The following is a 25,978-nucleotide window of genomic DNA, read 5'->3' as shown; positions in this document are numbered from 1 at the left end:
TTTGTACACGCGTCCGAGATTTCTGGGGGGAAAATACTGGCTTCAGTTTTGCCGCGAAGGCGTTGCGAGAGCTTCCACTCTAGAATTCTTTTTTTTTTCCCTCATTGTAACCACGCTAGAGTAATAGTAGAAACACTTCTGGCACACTCTAGCTACACTCTAGCCATGCTTGTAAGGTCGTGCTTGTAGCAAACACTCGCAAAGCCACTTTTGTAGCCAACACAAATCGTATTGCTTAGGCGGCAAGCATGGCGGCTGCCGAAGCTGCTGTGGACGTCGTAGCTTGCGACGAGAAATCAGACGAGGACGGCAGAAACAGCCCTGATTCTTCGAGCGAGCCAGTTGCCACGACAAGCTCCATGCCGGACGACTACGTCTATCGGGCTCCCAGGTTGGCAAAGTGTCTCGCTTTACGCGGAGGTGGCCATGATTTGCGCGTCAAACGCTAGCGTTTTTGAATGCGAGCTCTGCGGTTTTTCCCTTCTTTTATGCGAACCACTGTCACCGCAGCCCCAGCTTACGGCGCGCAATCATTTGCCCGTGAACATACTTAAGTGAATGAGTTTTCTTCGTAGCTCGTGCGTAGCCTGCTTGTTTACAAATTCACACGCGCACGTGTGTCGAATACGCGACGCGCTGCGAAGCTCAACCTCGAAATAGTTGCGTTGCACGCATTTGCTGCATTGTTGAACATTGTAGACGCGCTCATCGATTTTAAGCCGCTACAGTAGAAGCACCTTAGTGCATTGGTCGTCTGAAACATTATAATTAAGAATTCATTAATTAATCGCCGCCCTCGTCGTCATCTTGAGCAGCTATTTGGTGCGACAATCGACAGCTCGCGTTCACACTAGCAGTAGTAGTCGTGTGCTTAGTTAATACATCCCTTAGTTAAAGTATCCTACAGCTTAGGTCACTTCAGCGATAACAGTTGCTTTTTATTGCCTGAACATGTGCTCTGTGCGAAGCGTTATAATTGTGTGTTGAAGACTGCGTCTAGCTTCAGCGTTGTCACATTCACAAGGTCACTTCCTACACAGCCAGTTGACGTTTTTACTAGCTTTCTGCAGTCACGTGGTTTTCTGCAGTCACGTGGTTTCGGCACACACCGATAATTTCATATCTGGATAGTCTGATGATACCAGGTGATATCCGCGGCGGTCGCATTTCGATGGCGGCGAAATGCTAGAGGCCCGTGTACTGTGCGATGTTAGTGCACGTTAAAGAACACCAGATGGTCGAAAATTTCCGGAGCCCTCCGCTATGGCGTCCCTCGTAATCATATCGTGGTTTTGGGACGTTAAACCCCAGATATTATTATCAAGTGATATCCAATCTGCTAACTGAAGCTGGAATTCAGGAAGGCCTCTTAGGCTGACCCTTAGAGTCCTTTCTCTATGCAATGTGAAAGCTTGTTCGTTCATTTCTAGTTAATTGAATGATTTATTGTGTCTGAGCTTCACTTACTGACATTTTTGTAGCAGCCCACATCACAGATATGTCAGCACTTTTTAACCCCCCCCCCCCTTTATCTAATACCTCAAGATCATTAAAGGGTGCAGTAATTTATGATGATTCACCCTGTGAGATACCTTATCTCTGTTGGATAAGGAGTTATAGGAGGATAAGGAATGATTGTTTATTTTCACACGCAGTCTTTGCGCATGATTGGCTGTGCGTATATACGTGGTCTTTCTGCAAATAAACATCGCTTGAAAGTTGGCGAGTGTATCTCCCGTCTGGCCTGTGCCCCTGTCCATCTTTTGCGCTTTTTTGCAATCTACCCATAACGGCTAGCTTAGCTTTCCTTACAACTGCGTTGAACTTTTTTCGTGTCGTAGGCTCCTTTCTTTTTTTTTTTTTAAGCGAAGCTTCTATGAGTTACAATTTCGGTGGCAGTGACATAGTTCGTGAAAAACCCGGTGCCTGCATGTGTACAGACATGCGGGGTCACACGCTGGTCACATGCGTGCTTGCATGCATGTTGCGTGTTTCCCGACAATTGATGCTCTCTCAATTTTGGGCTTGTCAGCGATAAGCCATTTCTGATATGGTAATCTGATCTTTTATTGAGGTGACTCATCATTTCACGTTACCACGTTTCATTGTTTCATGCATGACCATCATTGTTGCCTGTAGCAACAGAGGTGTTGCGATGCTGAGCACATGGGCGAAGGCTCATCCAGGCATGCAGGAAGAAAAATGTTAGGAGAAAGCATTGCGCGATGCGATAAAAAGAAATAAAAGTCGTAGGTCACGCACGGCAAACCCCCTTTTTTTTTTTGGGGGTAAAGGAAGGGCTCCTAATTTATTTTCGTCTTATTATTTTTCCCATTCTTCTCCGCAGTGGTGTGGACATCTTCAAGTGGCACCAAGGCCGTATCCACGACAACGAAGTCAAAGTTTGGACGGGCACGAAGCGGCTGGAGCCGAACGGGACCGCGGAAGAGGTGGAGCTGGTGGAATCGTTGCGGAGGAGCCGAGCCGACATGCTGAGCCGCGTCGGATCGTTCAGACCGTAAGTCTCGCAGTTGCATGTCAAAAGCGTATGGGACTGTAGATGCCGTATAGAACCGTATAAGGGCTGCGCTTCCGACTGAGTTGCCTAATACCCATGTCAAATAGGTGTTTGAAATGCCTTCCAACCAATCATCTGTTGACTCGGTGCTCCAAGCACAATCTGCTACATGGGGGGTTTCGAATGCCATTGAGTCAACATAGCACCCCGCAACTCTATCAAAACTTCGATGCCCATTGAGTGACGAAAGTGGAAACAGCGTGAATGTGCTCCCTCATTCACAGTACTCGGGATTAAAGAAAGAAAAATTTAACCGGTATGCTTTAAAAGCAGTATATGCGAGCTTTATAAATTATTTAATAAAGTATTTTTGCCACTTGAAATGTGCAAACTGCACATTCTCTCGACAACAGCAACGTGCTTGTATTCATCGCACTGTCTTGCCGTGTCTCACTCGCCAGTTTCGCTGCTCAAGAACCTAATAACTAAATATGTATTCATAACTACGAATAAACAATTTATTGAAATGCTTAAACAAAATCAGCAGACGTATTTGGGCTTTTAAGTTAATTTGTGTTATTTAACTTTCATTGAGATGAATACAAAAATTCAGATACGCAGCGCCACACGATTTTTGCGAGAAACGCCTGAACCACTCAACGGCTGTTCAAAACTGCCGTGTAGCAGCGCGACAACTCCACCGAGTCGATAGAGTGGTGGCGTTTCAATGGCCATCGACTGGATGGCCTTTTAAAGGGGCCCTGCAACACCTTTCTTAGTTATATTGGAATAGTCTCATTATTGACGTATGACTCTTCACGAGTCATATGCCGCAAAAATTTTTCGAATCCGTCAAGTCTAAGTGGTGTTACCAAATTATAGAGATCATGTTCCGCAGCTTTCTCCCTCAACTCAACGCCGCGAGCGCGCGGAAAGCTAGGCAGCGAGTCGAGGGAGGCAGCACAGAGGAGCGAGGCTCTGCCCAAGAGCGCCGGCGGAGTTTTTTTCTTCATTTTTTTTCTCTCTGACGTCTGGGCGCAACCACGTGGTCTGTGCCGCCACTTCCGGTCGGCTTGCGTCGTTCTCGTCGAGTGGAGCCGATCGCACTGTGTATCGCGCGTGCTTGAAAACTGCGCGTCGATTTGGTAATGTTGGGTGTGCACCTCGAACGCCGTAGTGTTTTCATCGCTCTGCCAACCATGGAAGCAAACCTGCGCGCTCGTTTGGAACGAATGACAGCTGAGATCGGTTTCGGCCCATACTCCGATACACCGCCTCGTAAGACGGCACTGGCAGACGACCCCGAAGCGCCGCCATTACCGGACGCCAGCATTGTTATCGGAGACACGCTGCGCCCGTGCCTCGGTTGGTGCCGACGATGCAGTTCTCAGCTGACGAGGCAACACTCGAACGGCTGCCACTCTCAACGGCAACCGGCGATGGTCAAAAGCACAGAAATATTCACGTTTTCGGCACTGCGCATGGCGAAGAAAACGGAACCACGCAACTACGAGCAGACGAGCTGTCGGTGAGACCGGAAGTGCTAATATTAATGTTTGTTCGGTGTTTTTAACGCGATAACAGAATATAAACATACATATTATCTACTTATTGAACTCAAAATTAACAACGAAAGTAATAATGAGGGTGTTATCGTGATTATAACATCAGCCAATGGTGGAACTGCCGACAATCGCGTCATATTTTGCGGACTAATACATCATTTGTCGAGAGAAGAGGGAGCAATTTTCAGCTGACTTTGAGAATTTATTGTAAATTCCAGGCCGTGTGCATCGCTGTAATATTTGGCTCGCGTGTTCTCGGGAGCCTCGACTACCGATCGGCAGCGCTTTTTGAGCATGTTCGAAAAGTGTTGCAGGGCCCCTTTAAAAGTGCCCAAGTAACACGAGTATTATTCACAACTCCCGAGGCCATGTATGTCATGTGAGGATTTTTTTTATTGTGATAGCAATTACAGTAAAACCTCGTTAATTCGAAGGCCTCGGGACCGAGAAAAATATCCCAATTAAGCGGGATTCCCAATTATCCGAAACAACGCGAAATCAAAGAAATCAGCCAGCAAACGTGATGTACGGAAGTCACACCTTTATTGTGGCAAGTCAGCCTACTTGGAGAAAATTCCTCCATGCGTGACTGACGCATTCGGTAGTTCCCAGCACTGAAAGTCATATTTTCCAGCCTGTCAATGAGGCGCAGCATCTCAGCCTCGCCGCCGTTGCACTCGACGAAGCTGCGCACAACACTCAAGGCATCGATGACATCCGCCAAAGGGGGTGCTCGGGAGGGCTCGTCATCGCTGTCAACATTAGAGGCCGAATCGGTCGATCTCGCAGCTATCTCGCTGTTGATGTCGGCGTAACACGTCTGCACTGTGCACTCGACATTTGCGTACTCGGAGAATCCGATTGGAGTGCACTCCTCGTCCGCATGCAAAGCCTCATATCGAGCGCAGAGAGTCTCCCCTTCTTCATCAAACGGGCAAGTGACAGCGGTGACAGCAAACTCAGCGGAGGTTGCCTCTTCTCGTTTTCGACGCCGTCGACTTGCTGGCCTCTTCAATTAAGCACACCTTTTCGTGCAGGGACAAGCTCTTGTACTTCGGCATCTTCCTTCCAAGCACACCTCAATCAACTAATTCACAGGGAATACACTCAAGCGGAGACAGGAGACAAATGAAGCAGTCGCACCGAATCGCACAATGCTCGCCAGCCGACATCCAAATGGCACAAAGACTCCACAAAACATTCACTTCGCTAGAGTGGCTAACATCGCTGTTGAGATGATGATGATCATGATCGCAACCGCACGCATCGCCGCCTGGCAATTGCTAAAACATGGCGTCTACGACGTATTTCCGGTAAAAAAAACATGGCCTTTGAGATCCGTACATCAAAAAAAAATGCATGTTTTAGTTACAGCCTCCGAGATTCGCAACACCCTTTGCATATCTTGGAAGTCGCGGCCAAGTGTGCCAATTAACCGGGAAGTCGCAGACTGGCCGCGCAAATAATACAAATTATCCGGGATTCCCAATTAACCGAGTACAAATTACCGAGGTTTTACTGTATATAGACAATCCCGACGGGTTTTTGCTGTCGCCGTCGCCGTCATGTCCTTCCGGTATGAAGTCCTAATTTATAACATCCCCCCGCGCATTGTATGTTCTACCACAAGTAAAAGCGCGTGAGTGGGAGCAACGAACGCGGCCGAAGCAGAGTTCAAACGAGCCGGCCCATTCCCGTCGCTTGGAGGGTGCATGCGATAACATCACCCCACTCGGGAGGCCTGCTGTTGAAGCAGACAGGAAAACGCCCCGCCCGTTTTTAACTAGCCTTAAAAGACGCGAGGGGGGGGGAATGTCGCGCGAGGAGCAACTCTGAATCTAAGGTCGCGCGCACTATCTCGAAAGCCAGCACAGTGGGCGGCTCGTATACCCTTCTACGTGCTGCGCTCTCAACACGAAGTGACTATGCGGAGAGCATCGCTCCCTGGAGCGGCCGTATTCTCTTACACCAGCGTTTTGTAGTTACGCGAGATCAGATACAAAACAGTTAGCTGCCAGCCTCACTTTGTGTAGCACTACAATTTGTTGCTATCGCATTCATTGCTTTGCCCTTGCGGTGAAACTGTGACATTTTTTTTTTTTTTTCGCAGCATCGACGTTTTGCAAGCTCTTTGGGACGAGGAGGGGAAGAGAGTTGTCGTCACCAAGCACAAGGTGCGTAATTTATGGGCCCTCATTATTCATATTGCAGAATACATACGCCATCGAGACAAGGCACTTCAAGCATTCACTCTACGCATGCAGAAACGCAATTATTTGCTATGTGTGCTTACGTAATTTTCTGCCCTTAGAAAGCAGCCATAGTATCTATGTTTGCAGACTCACAGCTGATTTTTGTGACAGTGCAATTATTATTTAATATTTAAGCAATGAATCAAGACTTCGGAAAAAAACACAGTCTCGGCCTTTTTATTTTCTTTGCCATTTTGTTCTGCAAGTATTGTTACGGTGAAGGAACTACATACACAGGGTATAGTACACTGAAACCTAAGTATAACGAAAACGGATATAATGAAATATCTGTTATAACGAAGTCAATGAGGAATAGTCTTCCAATACATACAGTGTTAGGAATATACCTTTATAATGAATTTTCGAATATAACGAAGTTAATTTTCATGTAAGATATAACTTTGTTATAATGAAGTTTGAGTGTATTTAACGGGGAAAGGCGTACCATAGGGGTACTGACAACAATTTTCGAAGCTGGGTTTACTCCGTCATACAAATCTCCTACGTTCAGAGACTGCTCTGAGCAAGTTTGAAGCTCAGTAAATGCTGATAAAATATTTGATTTTGATAATAAAGTCAATTTTTGCATGGCGCGCCTACTGACATTGACTCTAGCGTGACGGCAGGCTACAGTGTCAATACTGGTGGCTTCACGCATCAGTATGGCTAGTTGTGATGATGTCAGGCCGCTTGTGCGTCACTGACAAAGCCACACAGAGGAGCGGCCGTAAGAACATCACAATATCTCGCGTGAGCACGTGACGAGAAGTTCGTACAGTGTCTGAAATCAAGGCTTCGACGGATGCCCATCTGGTCGGGAAGAATCATTGAATAAAAAGACGAAAACGCCGACCACAAGAGAATAAAAAATTTAATAGGACGTTTCGGCACCCTGAACGGGATATTGTGAACAAGGCTCCCATTCTGGATGCCAAAACGTCTTATTACATTTTTTATTCTCTTGTGGTCGGCGTCTTCGTCTTTTTATTCTATTCGTACAGTGCCGTATGATATCAGGGTACAGCAGGTACCGAAACTAGCGTTTAAAAAGATGTTGCAAGTAACCTTCCAGTGTGCACTCACACTTACCAGCACATTTCCAGGCTCTTGAGGACTTGGTCTTTCATTTGATGCAAAAAAAAAAAAATAACTAGCACTGAAAGTTTTCGTTGTCAGTACCACTTGAATAAATATCCATAGCTCGTGTGTGTGCCTTGAACTCTAAAGTGTTAGGATTTATTGTGACAACCTAAAAGCAGTATGCAGGTGTTGTTCACATTTTTTTTCTCTCTCAAATTTCTTTGCAGGGCACCTATCTCAAGTTTATGGGTGCCAAAGTTGGTGACCGCACGGTCCTACACCCACACGAGGCACTCTTTTTGCTCGAAGCGGTAAGTCGCCCTAACTAATACCATGGCTTCCCGTATACTATTCATTGCCAGTTCGATCATCAGCGTTACATTGGGAAGTGGCCGTCATTATGACAGTGGCAGTGGTCCCACATACATCAGATGCAATGTGCACTCTAGTAGCACCGAATGTTGACGCAACGTTGCCGTCACATTGAGAACATTGCTTCAACATTGTGGCAACATTTCGTGCTACTAGGGATATGCATTTGCGCACAATGCATTGCACAATGTGCAATGTGTGTGTGTCAGTGTGCATTTTTGATATTCTCATTATCCTCAGCAAACAAAAACAAACAAACGTGGCAATCGATAAAAGTGTGGTGGTGATGAGTGAAGCATGTGGGATCTGAGAGGTGTAATCGCCGCTCTCGGAACACACGGAAGACAGCAGACGCGGTCGGTTCAACGAACACTTTCTCGTTTATTAAACATTTCTTTACATACGGCGAGCTCGCCGGCCGAATCCTATTACAAACTAGTGACACGCCAAAACTTACATAATGACAATGAATACCCGGATAACATAACGCACACTCAAGACAACATAAGACATGAAATACACAATAACATAAGACAGCATAAGACAAGCAATAACCGCGAATGCGGCGTCGCGAGGACGCACGACTCACCACGACACCGAGGGGGGGGCTGAGACAAGCCGCGGTATCGTCCCCCACGGGACCCACCGCGGGAGCTGTCCGTCCACGCTCACTTCTCACCGGTGGCCGCGGCAGCCTCACTCGCTCCTCTCCGGTGGCGGGGCCGTCGCTCACGCGCAAACCCCAACGCTCGTGAGCCCAGCGCCACTGCCTCCGACGGCCTATCCGCGAGGCGCGCGTGCGCCATGAGGCGCAGACAACTTTACAGGGGCTGATAGCACCCCCACAAGCATGAAGTTTTCGCTTACAGTGCTAGCTTTTCATTCGCCTTGATGGCTTAGCTACAAGTAGGGGTTGTGTGGCCAAGTATGAGGGCATCAGTTCGCTTCTGGCCACGGTGGCCATATTTCGATGAGGCCAAAAGGTGAAAGCATAGTTAGGTTTAGGCGCATGTTAAAGAACCCCCAGGGGGTAAAAATTTGTTGTCCCCCACTTGTTACAGCGTGCCTCTAACATTGTGGTTTTCGCGAGCGAAACTCCAGAATCAGTTGCACATTTATGATTAGTAGAAATCATTTATGGCCTAGTGTGTTGGGCACACTTGGAAATATAGACTTGGACTTGGAAATATAGGTAGTGCAAAAAATTTGACGCATTCACAAAAGAGAGTATATAGGACATGCGTGTGTTTGCACTTGTCCGACGTAGCCTCTCGCAGGTGTGTCAATTTTTTTTTGCACTACCTATGATCAGTAGACCATTTTTTATTGTTTTTTATACAGGCAGGACCACAGAGTGCTCTCAGAGGTTGTGGCAGGGGCCTGTTTTTTTACCAAAAGGGGTTACATTCGAACTAGTACAAAGCGAAGAAATGTAAATCTCACAAGTGTGTGCAAAACATTTTTTTTTTCATTATTCTGCTTACTCTTGTAAGTTATTTTGTTGTAGACGGAAGAATCGCTTGTATAAATAAAGCGATGTGAAATAAAGCGATGTGATGAAGACTCGCACAGTTTCACGGAAATATGAAAAATTTAATATAATCCATGTTTCAAGTCAATCAGCTCCAAATCATTTATATTTGCAAGTAAATTTATCATTAGAATCGCTGAGGAGCACAATCGAATTAATGCATCTACAGTAGACTCATGGTAAGCGAGAATCTCTTGAAGTGGAATTGCTTTAAATGGGGCAACTGCCTGTAATACGACTCGTTTCATACTTGAATCCTACACCCCTGTTCGTCTCTCAGTAAATAGAACATATTCTCCCGGTCCCTTCAGGTTCCATTTAATGAGAGTCCACTGCACTTCACTTCAAGCGCAGGTCTGCTTTGTAGTGTGCACGTACCTCACAGGAGTACGGCCACTAGCGTGGGTTCGGACTTAGCGAGCCAACGGGGCCGCGTCTGCCGTCGCCTCGCGTGAACTAGCGCGCCGCTGCACACGTACGTCCAAGCGCAAACAAGGCGCCGAGCGTAGCGCGGCAAGTACACAGTACTGCTCTCGAAACCCGCAACATTTTATTGCCTGCGGCAACACCACAAAAGCAGTACAACGCCCGCTCCCAAAGGCGGCGGGAGAAGCAAAACAGGCTTAACCACGCCACGGGCGAAAGTACAACACAAAGGGTGCCGCGAGCACGTCTCCGCGAGCAAAAGGGCTCACGGGGACACGCCGCTGAGAGAAACGTTCCCTCGCGACTATGCTGCGAGCTCTCACGATCAGCGACCAAACAGGGCCCGATCGCTCGAGCAAGGGCAAACTCCGCTCGCGTTGGCTTCGATAGATACGGTTTCGGCGTAGTAAGACCACGCGCGAATGCACCGCACCGCTCTTCAGCCTAGCGTTCGGAAAGGACAACGTAAGGTAAGCGCTCGCCGCTAGCGCAAGGCACCGTTGGCGAACTCCGTCCGAGCGAGCCCAAACAAAGGAGCCGACGGACGGGAAAGAAAATGCGTGCTTACCCTACGAGGTCCAGAGAGGGTCTGACTCCCCCGCCGCGCGCAACGGCTCGCGAGACGCGAGCACGCGAGACTCGAACGTGGCGCCACCGTCGCGATCCGGCGCCGGGGTGAGGGGGTTAACGTCACCCCCGCTCGCCCAGCGCCGTAGGACGGCGGAGGAGGGGAGCGAACATGATCGGACATGAGGATGGCAGAAATAGGCGAAAAACCCGCGCAATGGCGACGGCAAGCCTCAATCCCCACAACACGTACGTCCAAGCGCAAACAAGGCGCCGAGCGTAGCGCGGCAAGTACACAGTACTGCTCTCGAAACCCGCAACATTTTATTGCCTGCGGCAACACCACAAAAAGCAGTACAACGCCCGCTCCCAAAGGCGGCGGGAGAAGCAAAACAGGCTTAACCACGCCACGGGCGAAAGTACAACACAAAGGGTGCCGCGAGCACGTCTCCGCGAGCAAAAGGGCTCACGGGGACACGCCGCTGAGAGAAACGTTCCCTCGCGACTATGCTGCGAGCTCTCACGATCAGCGACCAAACAGGGCCCGATCGCTCGAGCAAGGGCAAACTCCGCTCGCGTTGGCTTCGATAGATACGGTTTCGGCGTAGTAAGACCACGCGCGAATGCACCGCACCGCTCTTCAGCCTAGCGTTCGGAAAGGACAACGTAAGGTAAGCGCTCGCCGCTAGCGCAAGGCACCGTTGGCGAACTCCGTCCGAGCGAGCCCAAACAAAGGAGCCGACGGACGGGAAAGAAAATGCGTGCTTACCCTACGAGGTCCAGAGAGGGTCTGACTCCCCCGCCGCGCGCAACGGCTCGCGAGACGCGAGCACGCGAGACTCGAACGTGGCGCCACCGTCGCGATCCGGCGCCGGGGTGAGGGGTTAACGTCACCCCCGAGTTGAGGCGGCGCATTTGCGAATCGTCAAGTCTTTAACACATACCTGTGTCGTGTTGAAGCGTGTGGCTTTGTTGCTTGCTCGCAGAATCAGTTGCTGCTGATGCGTGACGGCGTCCCAGTGAGCATCTCGGAGGGCTACGAGCTTCTCCTGAAAGATGGCGACGACTACGACAGGTACCTGGTGTACTCACACATCCTGAGGGCTGGATACATCGTCGTTCCACACAGGAAGCAGTGAGAATGTTTTGCTGTTTTTTCTGTTTTTGCTTCATTTTGTTAGGGGACATGGGCAGTGGAGGACGTTACAATGGGAATGGTAAATTTAGTCAAAATGTCCTATTTGACAATTTGGTATTATTATTCTTATTTTATTTCATTTTTGCAGTCCTGAGACCATCTTTTACATTGTGGTAAACTATCAGAACAAAATACACAGTACAAGTTGAGGAAAAACCACTTTACAAGTGTGCTGTCATCAAAAAGTACGACAAAATCTGGCTTCAGAAGGTGCAAAACTTGTAGCTTTCCCTCGGCACAGTGCCACAGTCTCAGCATCGCCATAAAGAGGAGAGGTCGGAGCTCAAGGCAGCCACAGTGCCGCATTTCTCTGGTGAAAAATAAAACCAGCTCCATTCGAAGATTCATTTTCTTAGCTTTGAGCTCCATTTTCTCAGCTTTCATTTTTTGCGCAGTTCTGTCAGTCATCCCTGTGCATTTCACAAAAAATAAAGATAAAACCATTCTGTTTTTTTGCACTTCAATCTCCTGAAGCATTCATGAGTGCCATAAAGCTGTTCCTATTTGTCTGCACATCATGCAGATATTTATCATTGTTTTTGTTTTTTTCTGTAAAAATTGTTAGTGAAGAAATTTCAAAAATTGTTTGTGTGCTTATTTGAATATTAAAAAATAAACCAATAACTTTATCACACCGAATGGGCCCTTGTGAATATGTTTATGCAAAACTCTCAACAAACTTATGTCAAATTAATTTATTTTGAGATGGCAGTGAGAGTCTTTCAAGCATTGGAACTAAAAAACTACAACAGATAGCTCAAAAGTGATTTCAGTTATGATACCAGCTTAACAAATCACATCTGCGTACCAAGTTTTGTCACTTTATCCCCATAAATAAAAAAGATAGTTTTCATTTCCACGTCCCCCCTCAAAATGCAGTTGTAGTTAGAGGACCAGAGCTCTCTCCACTACTCGTATAAGAGTCATACCTTGTTATAGACATTGAGTTCTGGAGGAATGAAACACGAACTAGAAATGACAAAATAGAATAGGTTTTGTGAGTGATAACTCGAAGCACACAATGTCGAACCTCTAATTATGTGGTTGCCAGAGGTGTTAGACCTCAGAGCGTGCAAGCCAAAGTCATGCTGAACCTTGAGGGCTCCGATAAAGGTTCATCGAGTAAAACTTAAACTTGAAGTGGGCATGGAGTGTCAAAACTGAGTTGCACTGTTCGTTACATGAAGCGGAGATGGGTTTGCAGAGAGTTGTCACAGGTACCTCTAAGCACAGATGATGTTTTGTAGCCAATGGTCTGCCGGAGTGTTGTATGCGCCAAATGGCTTAGAGAAAAAAAAATGACTACAAAGTGCACGCCTAATCTTCACAGTGAACCGGACCAACAAGTTTGCAGCTGTATTTGTAAATTTGCCACTGCTCTCAACGAGTGTGCTCTTCAAGCACACGAGTGCATATGAAGGACGTAAGCAAGGTAGGAATGGCTCTAAGATAAACTTGGTAAAATTTTTTCTTTTTGCAGTGAGCTGTAAGAGGAAAGGAAGCCACCCATGCACAAGAGTGTTAGGCATTATTTGGGGGCTACATGGAAGTGTCTGGTGAAAAACTTGTATTAAAAAATTGGCCGTGTATCTGCGTGCTTCGCTGCAAATGTCGTCTAAAGACGATAGAAGAGGCGCTGCGTGAGATATGGATGCCATCTGGCAATACGTCGGGAAACATGAGTGCTGTGTTGCCGGCTGGTAGTCCCGGCGCAGCGGCAGGCGAAGACCGGCGGTGACCAACGCGACCGGTGGAGACGCCGGCCAGCCCAAACAGGCTGTTTGGCGCGATGCGCCGAAGGAGAAGAAACGTCCGCACTCAACGAGTACTCTCCACAAACTCTCTTACTTACACGTCGCATGGGTAAAACAGGAATGCCAGAGCGGCGCCCCCTGTCATTCGTACAATGCAATACTGAACCGAAACCGAAACACAACATGAGCTTGTGCAGAGGGCACGGAGGAAGACAAGTTTCAGCACAGTCGCATTTTCAGCGCACCTTAAGAAACTAGGGTTGTAACATTGTAGGGCGAGTAGGGCCAGAAGGACCGTCACGACGAAAACCTGCCTCCTCAGTCGTATTCGCCTGGAACGTTGGTGTGGCTTCACGTTCCCTCCTCCGCTCCTGGCCTTTCCACAAAGCTACTGCCTAAGTACGAAGGCCCCTACCGCGTCCTACGTCAAGCATCCCCAATTAACTATATGATTGAGCCTGTTCAATCATCTACGGACCGCCGTCGTCGCGGCCGCGAAACTGTTCACGTCGATCGACTGAAGCCGCATTATGACCCACCAGTTGTACCTGTTCCTTAGGTCGCCAGGATGGCTCCTTTTCCGCGGGGGAGTGATTTGTAACATGGTAGGGCGCAGACAAGAACGCCTGCGAAAGAAGAAGACGAAGACGGTTGTTGTTGGCGCTCGCGCTTGCTCGGCTTGGACCGCTGATCGCTTCAGCGTTACTGTCTCAACGTTAAACGCATACCATCAAGGTATTCAAAATTGCGTATCTATGTATTTTCTATTAAACGAACACACCACCTAATACTTACCTAATGATGCTACGCCTGAGATATGCGTAATATTTACTTTTTGATCGACAACGTTCACTAGTATGAACAGCCATACCAGTTCAAGATGGGTGGGCGGTAAGCAAGTGGTTCAACTTTGGCCAGGTGGCTGAATCGAGGGACGTGCCGACAAACAGAAAGACAGACAGACAGACCAAAATTTAGGCGTTTAGGTTCCCCAAGAAAGACTATCGTCTTTAATAGGTATCCCTGGCGGTCATATACTTGTGGTATCACTAGAAGTCACCAGCTTATCGGTGGTACTTAATAACAACACTGAGCCATACATGTTGCCGCTTGAGTCGTGCCGCGCAGCTGTCCGCAGCGTTGTTCACACTACCACTGTTGCAGGGTGAGCCGTGAAACATCGAAACCCGCCGAGACGGAAGCTAAGGAAGTCAAAGGCAATCCTCACGAGAGCGACGACGACGTGGTGTGCCTCGACGACTCCGACGACTCGGACATCTCCGTTGTCGAGGTGATTCCGGCCAAGTTTCCCAAGCTCGACCCTTCCATCACGATAACGCCGGCGACCAGCCCGAAGAGGAACCTGTTTCCGGACAAACGGCGCTCTCGGGGCGGTGACCTCGCCTTCCCACAGTACGTCGCTGGTCAGCCGCTGGTCCTGAAAAGACCGCCTCGCCACCTCCTTCCCCGGAACGTGTACCCTTCCCGAGAGTGGTACGAAGTCGACCCCACCAGATGGTGCCAGGAGGAGATCGCCGTCAGGTAGGCATGGGCCAATGTGCTCTAACGAATGTTACAGTATTCGAATTCACTTCGACGCGAATTCACCTTATTCAAAATTTCAAAGTACAGTAGGCTCTCGGAACCTTAAGGGACGAAGAAAGTATGTTCGGTTTAACAGGAGTTTCATTGACTAAGAGATGAACAACAGGGACATAGCTAGAAATATTTTTGGGGGCCGGGTGGGGGGTTCAGCCATACTTTATGTGTTTTTATGTGTGTGTGTATCTATACGCACGCAAAATTAAAAATTTTCGAGGGTACCCCCTCTTTATGCCAGTGATGAATAGGGTTTCAGTATTTAGGTATGAAACCAATCATAGTATTGTTCCGTTTAAGCAGCAATGCCACTTATATCCGTTACTGAGAGTCAACCATATTCAGAATGAATGAATTGACTTATATTTCACTGCATGTTACCCTCCTGTAAATGTGGTTTGCACTGCTGTGTAGGGACACTGCGCCAGGGGAAATTCGCACTGCCACGAAGCCGCACTTCAAAGTTAAACGTACATATTACCTTCACCTCGACTAATTATTTTGTAAGTTTAAAAGCTTGTTATCCGGGCCTATATTTACCAAGTATAGTAAATTTCAAAACGTAGCGTATTTTATTGCTTATAACTGCCCTATTCGAGTTGCTACTATTCAGAGTTGTTTCCATATCACTTTGAATCAGAAGAGTGACATTTGCACATGCCTAGTTACAACTCTTGAAAATATTGTGCAAGCTAGTACGGTCGTGACAAAAATGCTTATTTTTCTTTATAATGTGATAACACTATAACGTGTGATATATATACTATTCAATTCGAACTTATTCAACCAGATCACGCCTCGAATTCGCTTCAAACCTCAAATTTACTATTCGCCCATCTCAACCGTCAGGGAGAAGCGAAGGAACAGAGGATGGTACGGAGAAAGGTCGTCCACAAACTGGGACCAGAGGCACAGCTCCGGACGAAGGAATCCCGCCATTCCGGACTTGAGGCCAGACCTGCAGTGCCAGGGCAATGGGCAGGCCTGGCAGGCGCCGGACACTTCATCGTGGCATGCGCCGAACAACTCGGCGCCGACGGCTCCGGAGCAGCGCAGAGACGCCAGAACGTGGAGCAACAACACGGATGGTTACGGCACCGGTCAGCCCAGGGGTCCGTACCAGGGCGGCGACGGTCCTTGGAACAACGCGGCGGCCCGACAGCCCCCGTACGACGCGTCTCACTGCCAGCCCTGGTGGCACGGGGGAGGAGGACTCGGCGGTGGTGGTCCGCCGCAACCGTGGAACTTCGCCGATACCCGGGGAGCAGCCAGCATGGAAAGACCACCGATACCTCTACCTTGGGGGCCGGGCCAGCCCTGGCGCACCGTGCCGCCACCGCCACTTCACCCGCTCCCACCGCCACCACCGTTGCTTCCGGGATGGCCGTCCCGAAAGCCGCACGAAGGCAGCCCTCACGGTTCCGGAAACCAGTACGGATACTTTACAGAGGCCTACGTGTCCGAAACATCTCAGCGGAGCCAGGAGCCGCGGAGGTTTGGGTCAGGCTCTTCGTTCTTCTCCGGACCGGGTCGGCCGGACCGCCCCACTCGTCCGAACCAGGCGTCGTACCGGAGATCCGCGCACAGGAATGACAGGTGCTTGCACCAGCCTGCGTATTTAAGCATGGCATTCAAATACATTTACAGTAAAACTGCCATTGTCATAGTAGTAGTAGTAGTAGTAGTAGTAGTAAATGGCGTCACACAGGTCACGTGACCAGAGGGGGGGTGAATAAATTAATAAAACAAGGTGATGATGGTGATGCTTGATATGATGATGATGATGCTCAAAATGTGTAAGCGTGCGTGTTGCAAATCTAGCAGTAGATTTACAACACTGCGTGATCGCACTAGCCAGTCACGTGTACTTTCGCGCTTACAGCTTCACTGCCCAGCAGTATTCACAATGTGGAACTGGCTGAAATATTGGTAAACACGGACTGTTCAAAAGTTTGGGTCATAGGAAAACCGAAAGTTCTATGGGCAATGTTTCTGGGTCTCACGAAGGCCGTTGAGCTTCGGCAGTGGTGCCAGTTGAAAAATGTGCTGCAGCTCTCTGGGGTCAAACACTTTGTGAACTGTACTGAATTTTTGAGGCCATTTGATAGCGTCTCATGCTGCTGTAGTAGAGCTCCATCTTGTGCATAGCAAGTAAAGCTATGAATGTTAGAGAAACTTTTCTCATTGTTCATATTTGCAACTAAAATGTGCGTCACATATGAAAGAAAGGCATAGGAGTCCATCCTGTAATTTAATAAGGCAATGTTAAATGTCATTTTATAATACAATCTACATATACTGAAGAGACCATGCAGGTAATAGTCTACGTAAAGATTTATCTGATCTGAGCCTTGTACAGTCAAAGGCCTTTATGGCGAAGTACTCGGAATCTTCAAAACACTTCTCTTGTAGTGAAGATTATGCACTTTAGCGCTCTAAATATAGCTAATACATAAGAAATCCTTCGTTATACACATAATTTTGTTGTGAAAGTGTTCTTGGTAGAGGCGTTTGACTGTATACAGTAGAACCCCGCTGATACGTTTTTGAAGGGACCGTAGGAAATAAACGTAAGAGACGGGAAACGTAAGAGCCGAAAAACAGGAAAAACGGCAAAATATTTAGTGGTACAGAATTTTATTTCAATTCTTACGAGCAGCATGAAAATTGGCGCGCTCAGCCGCGATCTAGTCGATGGATAGAAACGCGGAGCTTAGGACGGCCTTATCCACAGAAATGTAATCAACGTATGTGACTTTTTTAACACCAACAGCTGTAGGCATGAAAGAACTAAGCACACGCAATCACGACCGGCGCGGCGAGTCCGACCGCGAACCGCACGCACGACCATGCGAGCTCCAACCAGCTCGAACTCCTCCCATTCTCCGACAGATAACGATGATGAGTCTACGCCAACGCGATGGCAGAAGTGAATGCCAATCTCGAAGGCCTTGCTTTCGCAAGCAATTACGTCATACACGCCATGTTTGTGCAATAGAAATCTCAGAGGCTATGCTTTTGTCAATAGTAAATGCCAATCTCGAAGGCCTTGCTTTCGCGAGCAGTTACGTCATAGACGCCATCTTTGCAATTTGAATCTCGAAGGCCATGCTTTTGTTTGCATCAATTGAAAGATTCTGTTGCTTGCGCCTCTCATGCGGCTAATATTACGGTCAAACGAGGCCAAGCTGCGTGAAAATGCACCATGGCCGCTCTCTTTGGTAGTCACCCGGTCGGCTCCGAGCGCACTTCGCGACGTATCATACGGGAACGGTCCGACAGTTACGACGTAACAGCGGGGTTCCCAATACATTGTATCCTATCCTATGGGAGCTATGCCGGGACTGGCGGAAAACGACGTAACAGCCGGGAAAACGCAGCAGTGAGGAACGTAACAGCGGGGTTCTACTGTATTTACCACTGCACAAACAAAGCACCATGTTTCTGTGACCTGTGGCCATGACGCACTGCTCATATCGACAACCAAAATTTAACACGTCACAAACTCGAAGCTATAAGGTTCGTAGATCAATTTCAAAAGGGTGGAGGAATAGGTGGGCTAGTTGGGGAAGCATTTTCTTCAAAAGAACTGGGAGTGCAGGAAAAAGGATGACGGACGAGGTAGAACGACACAACACAAGGGAATAAAGTACATTATTTGGCCCTTCCATCTGCAGGTGAAGTTCTAATGTATACAAAGTGCTTGTTCTCCAGAAAGCGTTGCTGGTCAAATAAATAAACTGCATGGAGTGAGACATCTGTGATCACACTAATCGTGTTGCTTTCGCAGCATTTTTTGCCAAGTATAAAACGGAGTGCAGAGTACTCCGTTTTATACTTAGAATGGAGTAATGAGTACTCCGTTTTATGCTTGGCAGGCAGGGTTTTCCCCAAAAATTTTTGAGGGGTTGGGGTGTTAAGTTTAAAGGAGTCCTGACACAAAAATTTTCGCCCCGTGTTTTTTTGCTGCAATGTGTTGCTGGGGGCCTGTTAGTCATAACACGGCACATCGTTTGCTGCAGCGCGCGACAGATAATTAATTACAAGCTCCTCATTACCGACACAGCCTCAGTTTCGGTTTGACAGAGCTCCAAAAACGGCAAGCCGCCGAGTGCAACTATCACCACCTAGCGAGTGAAATGCTCGGTCACGTGAGCACACAGAACAGTGACGCATTTCCGCGCGGTCTGTCGTCGTCGGGCTCATCGTCGTCTGATGGCGACGATTTTCTTGCGGTGGGGATCGAAGGAATTTTCGACGTGGCGAATCACTTCATGTTTGACCCGCTGGCGAGGAGCGATTCGTCGGGAAGCGCGTCAAAACAGAAATGGCGGCTACGACGTCATCGTAACTTGTAGCGGCTGCAACGGTTACGTAGGGGAAGTAGGGGGGTCACCTCGGGTCACCTCCGAGGGTGTCACTGCACTAGGTGCGGCCTATAATGCTGGATCGCGCTCGCGAACTTCAAAATTCATATAAAATACATTCCAAGCTTTATTCGCTGCCGATATTTTGCAGATGGTACACGCACGTACACGGGAATTGATTGAGCAGGCTATCTCGGTCGCGAAATCTTGTGTCAGTACCCCTTTAAAGGGGCCCTGCACTCCAAATTACACGTCATTTTTATCGGCCGTTTGCTTGCTATGGGTCTTGATGACGGCTCTAGCACCAGTGAAATCATCAAGAGCAAAGAGTTTGATATCTTAATTTGTTTCCAAAGTGGGTTTCTGCGCCGACTGCAGTGTCGTACATTAACAGTTTCTGCTGCTGGAAGTGAAGTGTCATTCAGCTTGCGCTGTTCATTTTGATTGGCGGAAAATAAAGAATATCTTGCGGACGCTTGCGATGTGCTCATTGTGAGGAATTTACAAATTGTAATGTGCTTAATACTTGTTAGAGCTAAGAAAGAGACACCAGTTTGTGCATCAATTTCAATTTCTGTGGTGCTCAACGCCACTGTAGCGCTGCTGCATGGTCTATGCAAGGCGTAGCCTTCATCAATGCACCGTACTTTGCATTTCTGCATCAGGGCAAAACCATTCATTTCTCTAATGCAAAACACAGAATTTCCCTGCAGTGTCAACTGCTGGTGCTATAGTTTTCACCTGCCAGTGTCATTCTGTTCAGTCAACTTGAGTGTGCACGTGTTCCTCATTCCACCGCGTTCCATTCCGCGTTCCTGCATGGGCCTCGTCACTGTTATCCATGTGTGGCGTTGGTCTGGGTGGCGTCCCTGGAACTTCTAGCAGCGTGTCTTTGTACGTAACAAACGCATAGCGCATCGCTTCTTCGTGGGTGCTCACATTCAAAGTTTGTCCAGTTGGAGCAGCTCATCGTTTCTGATGCATTTTCAACTCTCATTTGTCAACATTGAGTCATCTGCTGAATTGTGCGACACTGAATCTGTTAGAAAGTGTGGCGCCTGCTTAAAGCAGGAAGGCCACCATGTGCTGCAGAGTTGTGGTGCAGCAAAATGTCAGCCGCGTTTTTATTGGAAGCACACAAAACCAGCCTGACATGTCACTGGATGAGTGAAATACAAAAGGGCATGCCAATTTCTGTCGTCTGCTTTTATTTTGAATTTGAAAGTTCAGTAACTTCTGTTTGCATGCGTCTATCTCCAAAATTCTTCTTGTGTTAATCTCAGAACGATACAAGGAACGCGGAGCAACGTAGAACTATGTGGGTGAAAATTGGGCCCAGGGCCCCTTTCAAGTTTTCAAACTTCCCATTTTCAACACTCATCCACATTTAATTTCTAGTCCCACGTTACTGGCATCTATGACGCATATAGAAAACAGAAGCAAAGGTGCTTCTGTTCTTGCACTAGCACTGGAGTTGGCAATCTTTCAAACCACAAGGCCACCTGTTTTAGACTTTTTTACATAACCAGGTGGCGGGAGGCATGGCTTGCTAGTGTTGTGCGTGCACAGTTGCTGTTTATTGGTTCCTTAGCCACACATTTCAAAGGGCAGAGCGGTGTGAAGTTTATCGAAAGCAGTGGGTGGTGAAGTGGGGTCGCCGGTGGCACTTCCACTGCCATCCATTAGGGCTAAAATCCTGTTGGCAGGCAATGCTGTTATATGGGGGTACACTGAAGGCACTATGTATTTGGTGTAAAACGGAGTACAGAGTACTACATTTCACATAGAGTACTGACATGGCACTCGCCTTTTTCTGTGCATTCATCTCCTTGGCATCCCTCGTAGCAGTCCCCGCCGAAACTGGCAACGAGGACCGCACCGACCGAGCCACTGGCGCAGTGGGGCTCGCGGTGGCGCCGACGAGGAGGACTATCCTTCAGCCTTGCCTCCCTTCTCGGCAGAGGCGACCAGCTGGTCCGAGCTCAAGTCCGGCCTTGCCCAGTCTGAGCGCTCAGAGGCACTCCTCGGCGGCGAGGGCTCCGTCCTCTGGAAGGGTTCCATCGAGCCACTGGTCACACCCACGCAGGACGTCTCGATACGTGAGTGAAGCGCCTGTGGTTTTGACATATTGTAATTGCATGATTGTAAATTGACACCCATCCATCACATGTGAGGATAAAAAAAGTATGTTGTCCTCATCCTCACATCACTGCTGCGTGTGCATGTGTTTCAGCGGGCATCGTGTCCCAGCTTGCCATCATCCAGGAGGTCGACCTGGTGAATGGCAGTCGGCAGTCCAACGGCTCGACGTCCAACAGCTCCGACCCCGTGACGCCAGACCTGGACGTGTACTTGCCTGCCACGAGCTACTCCAAGCGGAACCCTGGGACTCCCGAGTGTAGAGTCTGCGTGGTCAGGTGAGTTCCACGCCAGAAGATGCCGTTTAATAGTGACAAAGGAGGAGTTACAATGAAGTACTCGCGCGTAACATTGTCATGCGTGCGGTTTTGCCGTAAGCACTACGAACGAGGGTCTCGTTGCAGCAGACTTGTTGCCTTTGGGTAGTATGCAAGGGTTTATTGGTCAGCTGCTAGCTCATAAGAAGATCATGTGCTATGTGATGCCAGCTGGCAAAAAAAAGTGTTCCACGCTTGCGCTCGTAGCTACGTGTGGCGCTGGCTTACACTCCCAGTTTTACACGCACAGAAATACCCAGTAAAGTGGATGGGAGAGCAACTGCCGCTGTAGCTCAATTGATAAGAGCATCGGACGTGTTATCCTCGATTCCTTTCCATTTATGTCATAATTACTACGCTATAGTTAAAGACTACAGTTAATGTTCCCTGTACTTGGCTGCATTGTCTGTTGGTTTCATTAGGTTGTGTCTAACAAAAACAAACGAGCCCTTGATCCATTTCATTTCTTTCACTCTACAGGTAGGAATCTTAACATAGCATATGCTTTTGAGATGAACGAACATCTAAGTCTTTGTCCTTTAAGAAGTTCAACACCGATCTCGCTTTGCATTGGGCTCAGTCAAGACCTGAAGGTGTCATCCAAATGTTGTACCCATGCACCCAAAGGCTTCTCCTCCGCATAGGCCCCAGCGTCCAAACAATCGCATAGGCCCCAAGCCGCATAATTAGAATGCGTGCGGCAGCCTGAGTTTCTTTCCCATCTGACCTTGCGAAGGTGCCAGCGGGTGTACGCAGCACCTAGCTGTAGTCTGTACAATAGCGTTCCCTGGCCTCTTTTCATCCAAAGCGGAAGCCAGAAGTGCAATCCAGCATTGCGTCTATGGAGGCGCTCTTGCCCGCCGATGGTCAGGGTCGTCCCATAGTGGCGTCTTATACCCTTGTCACACGGGTAGTCTAACCACAGTTAAGTACGACGGCCGTTAAGTCTAACGGCTGCTGTACCTTGTCACACGACAACCCTAACCACAGGTAATCCGCTAACGACCGTTTTCGTAAACAGAGGTGGGGAACCTCTGTTAGCGCCGTAAACTGACAACATGGCGGCTCCCATGTTGGACGCGAGCAGCTCGGCTCCCAGCGAAATATCGAGCCAAAAGCGTGTCACCTGGACCGTTGCGACGACGGAGGCGTTGATACGCATTTTGGAAGATCAATTACCGGCTTTGAGGTACAAGTTTGTCCGTGCTGCAAAAATCTCGTGTGCATTTCACGAGACTGGTACACAGCTGCGTTCATTCATTGCAGAGGGCTTCACGTTATTTGATAGATGCGCATCAAAACACGCTGCTGACACGTCCATAATCGAGCGTGAAGCCCTGTACAAGGCGGTGTTATAGCGGTGTTGCACGAACGCAGCCATGTATCAACTAAAGAACACTTCAAAGTGCTGCAAACGCGTGACAGCGCCGCTGTCTGGTTTACGGTAACTGTGGTTACGTCCGCTAACTGCAGTTGGGTATAACAGCAATTAAGCTTACCCGTGCGACAAGGGTATTAGAGGTTCCACACAGGTCCATGCTCTGGTGTACCTGGTAATCATATCGTGGTTTTATTAAGCATGAAATGCTTTTAGCTCCCATTGTCGGTGGCCTTCAAGTGCCCTTGAGCCTAAAACCAGCACCATTGTCTGGGCACTTAAACGAGAACATCCGGGCAATCAACCAGAAGTTAAAAAAAATGATGTCTCTGGCCACTAGTCCTTTGTACAGGACATATGATAGTTACGGCTCGAGCAAATTGCAAAGAATACTGCTTCAGAGTTCTTAGTGTTTGTTCAAACTATCACCGAAGCTGTAATTTCTAGTACGCTGAAGCTTTGTTTTCAATTTACAATAGCGATGTTCCAAGACAGGTACAGGGCACCATACACTCGCTCTATTAAACACGGGCGCCACACTCGTGCTCTTACAAACGCCAGCGGTTGCAAACAGCCGGAGCTAATCGTGGAGGCAGTGGTTTCGCAGTGTGGGTTGCCTGCTCCTTCGAGAGGTGGCGCCTCGCTGCAAGCGACGCACCATGCAGTGTGACGCCTAAGATTGTGGCTAGTACAGGAAAGGCTCATTTGGATTTCAGAGGACTGGAAAAAAATGTCCGAATTAACCGAATGCAGAATTATTGAAAGTATCAAGAAAGTGATAAACAAGCATCTATTACATAAATGCAGTTTCATTTTTCTTGGTGACTACATAAATCCAGTGCTCATTTTGCAATTTGCAAAGCCGCAATTTTAGTCATTGGCGGCTTCGTTCACAATGTGGCCGCGGCTCAAAAACCCCATGTCTTGAGCCGCAGCCGGCAACAACGCAATTGTGGCAAGTCTGTGGATGGCAACCGCACCTTTCTGAAGGCCTGTGGCCATTTCGGTTGTTCGCGAATGCTGTTTTAGCTCCTTTTCGTCGCATATTTGTAACGCTTTGTGCTTGGCGCACTCCAAAGATCGTCTGAATGAACCGGGTTGTGGCCAAATACGATAGAATTAACGAGAGTTCGATGCCATTCAACAATACATATGCTTTCTGGGACCAGAAAGCGTGTCTGAATTATCAGATTTTCCAAATTTACGGAGGTCAAATTAACAAGCTCTTACTGTACCATCTCCTGCCAATTTGCTTTTGCTGGAGCCGTTTCATGCTTACATTGACTCTCGGTTATGGGAGAACTAGCGTTTTGTTTTATTTAGAATGTTATTTACTAAGAGATTTGTTTGTTGGTTTATTTATTTATTTATTTATTTATTTATTTATTTACATCTGGTACAGGTGGGAAGATGGCCCAGCCCAGCTGCGAGACCTGAAAGCCCGGCAGTCAGCTGTGAGTGACGGTGCACCCCTCGTGTTCGCAGCGGTGGACCAAGGCCAAGTGCACCTGTACGCGTTTGATGTGATGGAAGCGCCACGTTTCTTTCCGGTACCCTGAAGTCGGAGCAATGTGCTGCTTCTTTCCGTGGACACGATACCTCAACGCTGTGGGGGAGCGAATTTTTGGGATTGTCGTCGGATCTCCAACCTGGTATCCAAATCGTGCGCTTTTGCCCTGGCAGTTAGTATTCCCATTCTGCCGGCTTTCGATTTACAGCAACTATATGCACTGCCACCGTTTTGTGTCCGGGCAAACGGGAAAAAAAAAAAAGAATGTTGTACGTGTAGAAGAGGTAGGCACCATTGCCACCAAGTTCGAACGTCATTTAATGCTGTTCTCTAGTGAGTCCTAAAATGCTGTAGAAATTTTGTACGCCGCGTCACTCGAGTATTTTTGTAGCAGCATCAACTGAAACGATTGTCGGTACACAAGGCTTTCTTTATTGTGAGGTATGAAAAAAAAAAAAAAAGAATAAAATCTCGGCCTGCACCATAATATTATAGCAGAACGGAGAACAAGGCTAGAAGAAATTGTGTTAGATTTAAGGATTAGCGCTGTGTTACCGTGTTGCATCACAGCTATAGCCCCAAATGCCTACCGACTTCAGCCACTGCTAGTTAATCGATCGTACATAGGATACCCTCGATACGGATGAGTTAGCGCATGCGAGGCTACCAAGCAACTAGCTTGGCCAACGCTAGTGTTTTAGCACGGTAGTAGCTGCTGTGCTGAAGTACTTTCATTATTTCGGCGCTGTAAAATAATTCAAAATGGAAGTGACATGACTGCGCCTTAAAGGTTCATTGTCTTGCTTTCTTTTGGCTTATGCAATTTAACACTGCATGTTTAATATGTTGATTTGTTGAAGAGACTGCGTGCATGATATTGTACTTGTGTCTCTGCCGTGTTCGTGCGTACCCTTTTTTTCTTGTTTCATGTGTGCACACTTGCATGCATGTATTATCGAGCAACACAGATGTTAAAAGAAATGTGTGTAAAAAAAGTGTTCACATGGTCCTGACTACAATTGTTATCTCTTGTTTTGATTTCACAGTACTTAAAAAGGCTAGTTACAAATGTCATAACACGGTAAAGGCTTCCTTTGCAGTGCACGCAGTTTGGTAGATTGGAGCCAATGTGTCGCATTTCAGATCTCATTCATGTATTACATTGGCTTGGACTTTCGTGAAAGGTGTGTTTTCATGGCAAAACGCGTGGTTTGGCACATAAGCAGAGATGTTAGCTTCCCTCTTGATTAACTGCAGATGCAACTTTCCTGCCTGCTGTGCACTCCAATCAACCATCGCACGTATTTCAATAATTTGGTGTGTAGTGCCATGTGATCAAGTTAAGCAGTGAGATCAATTTTGAGCCATACGGCGCTACACATTCATCGAGTCCCACCATCGTTGG

At 47.9% G+C, this 25,978-nt stretch overlaps 1 protein-coding gene across 2 annotated transcripts; it reads left to right on the top strand.

Annotated features, from left to right (window-relative positions):
- The first annotated feature begins 228 nt into the window (after positions 1-228).
- LOC119400122 (uncharacterized) lies at positions 229-24,994 on the top strand. 2 transcript variants are annotated; one of them, XM_037667082.2, is made up of 10 exons: positions 229-391; positions 2,348-2,518; positions 6,194-6,257; positions 7,643-7,726; positions 11,298-11,446; positions 14,428-14,805; positions 15,712-16,458; positions 21,078-21,328; positions 21,463-21,646; positions 24,466-24,994. In XM_037667082.2, the coding sequence occupies exons 1-10, from the start codon at positions 249-251 to the stop codon at positions 24,620-24,622; spliced, it is 2,328 nt and encodes a 775-aa protein (XP_037523010.1). In that variant the 5' UTR covers positions 229-248; the 3' UTR covers positions 24,623-24,994. The 2 variants fall into 2 exon arrangements, with proteins under 2 accessions (XP_037523010.1, XP_037523009.1); XM_037667081.2 differs by having other exon boundaries at positions 21,075-21,328.
- Positions 24,995-25,978: the final 984 nt, after the last annotated feature.

This window comes from Rhipicephalus sanguineus, chromosome 7 (assembly GCF_013339695.2).
Source record: "Rhipicephalus sanguineus isolate Rsan-2018 chromosome 7, BIME_Rsan_1.4, whole genome shotgun sequence".
Taxonomy (NCBI): domain Eukaryota; kingdom Metazoa; phylum Arthropoda; class Arachnida; order Ixodida; family Ixodidae; genus Rhipicephalus; species Rhipicephalus sanguineus.
The sequence above is the reverse complement of the archived record's forward strand: the minus strand, read 5'-3'. Positions and strand labels throughout refer to the sequence as shown.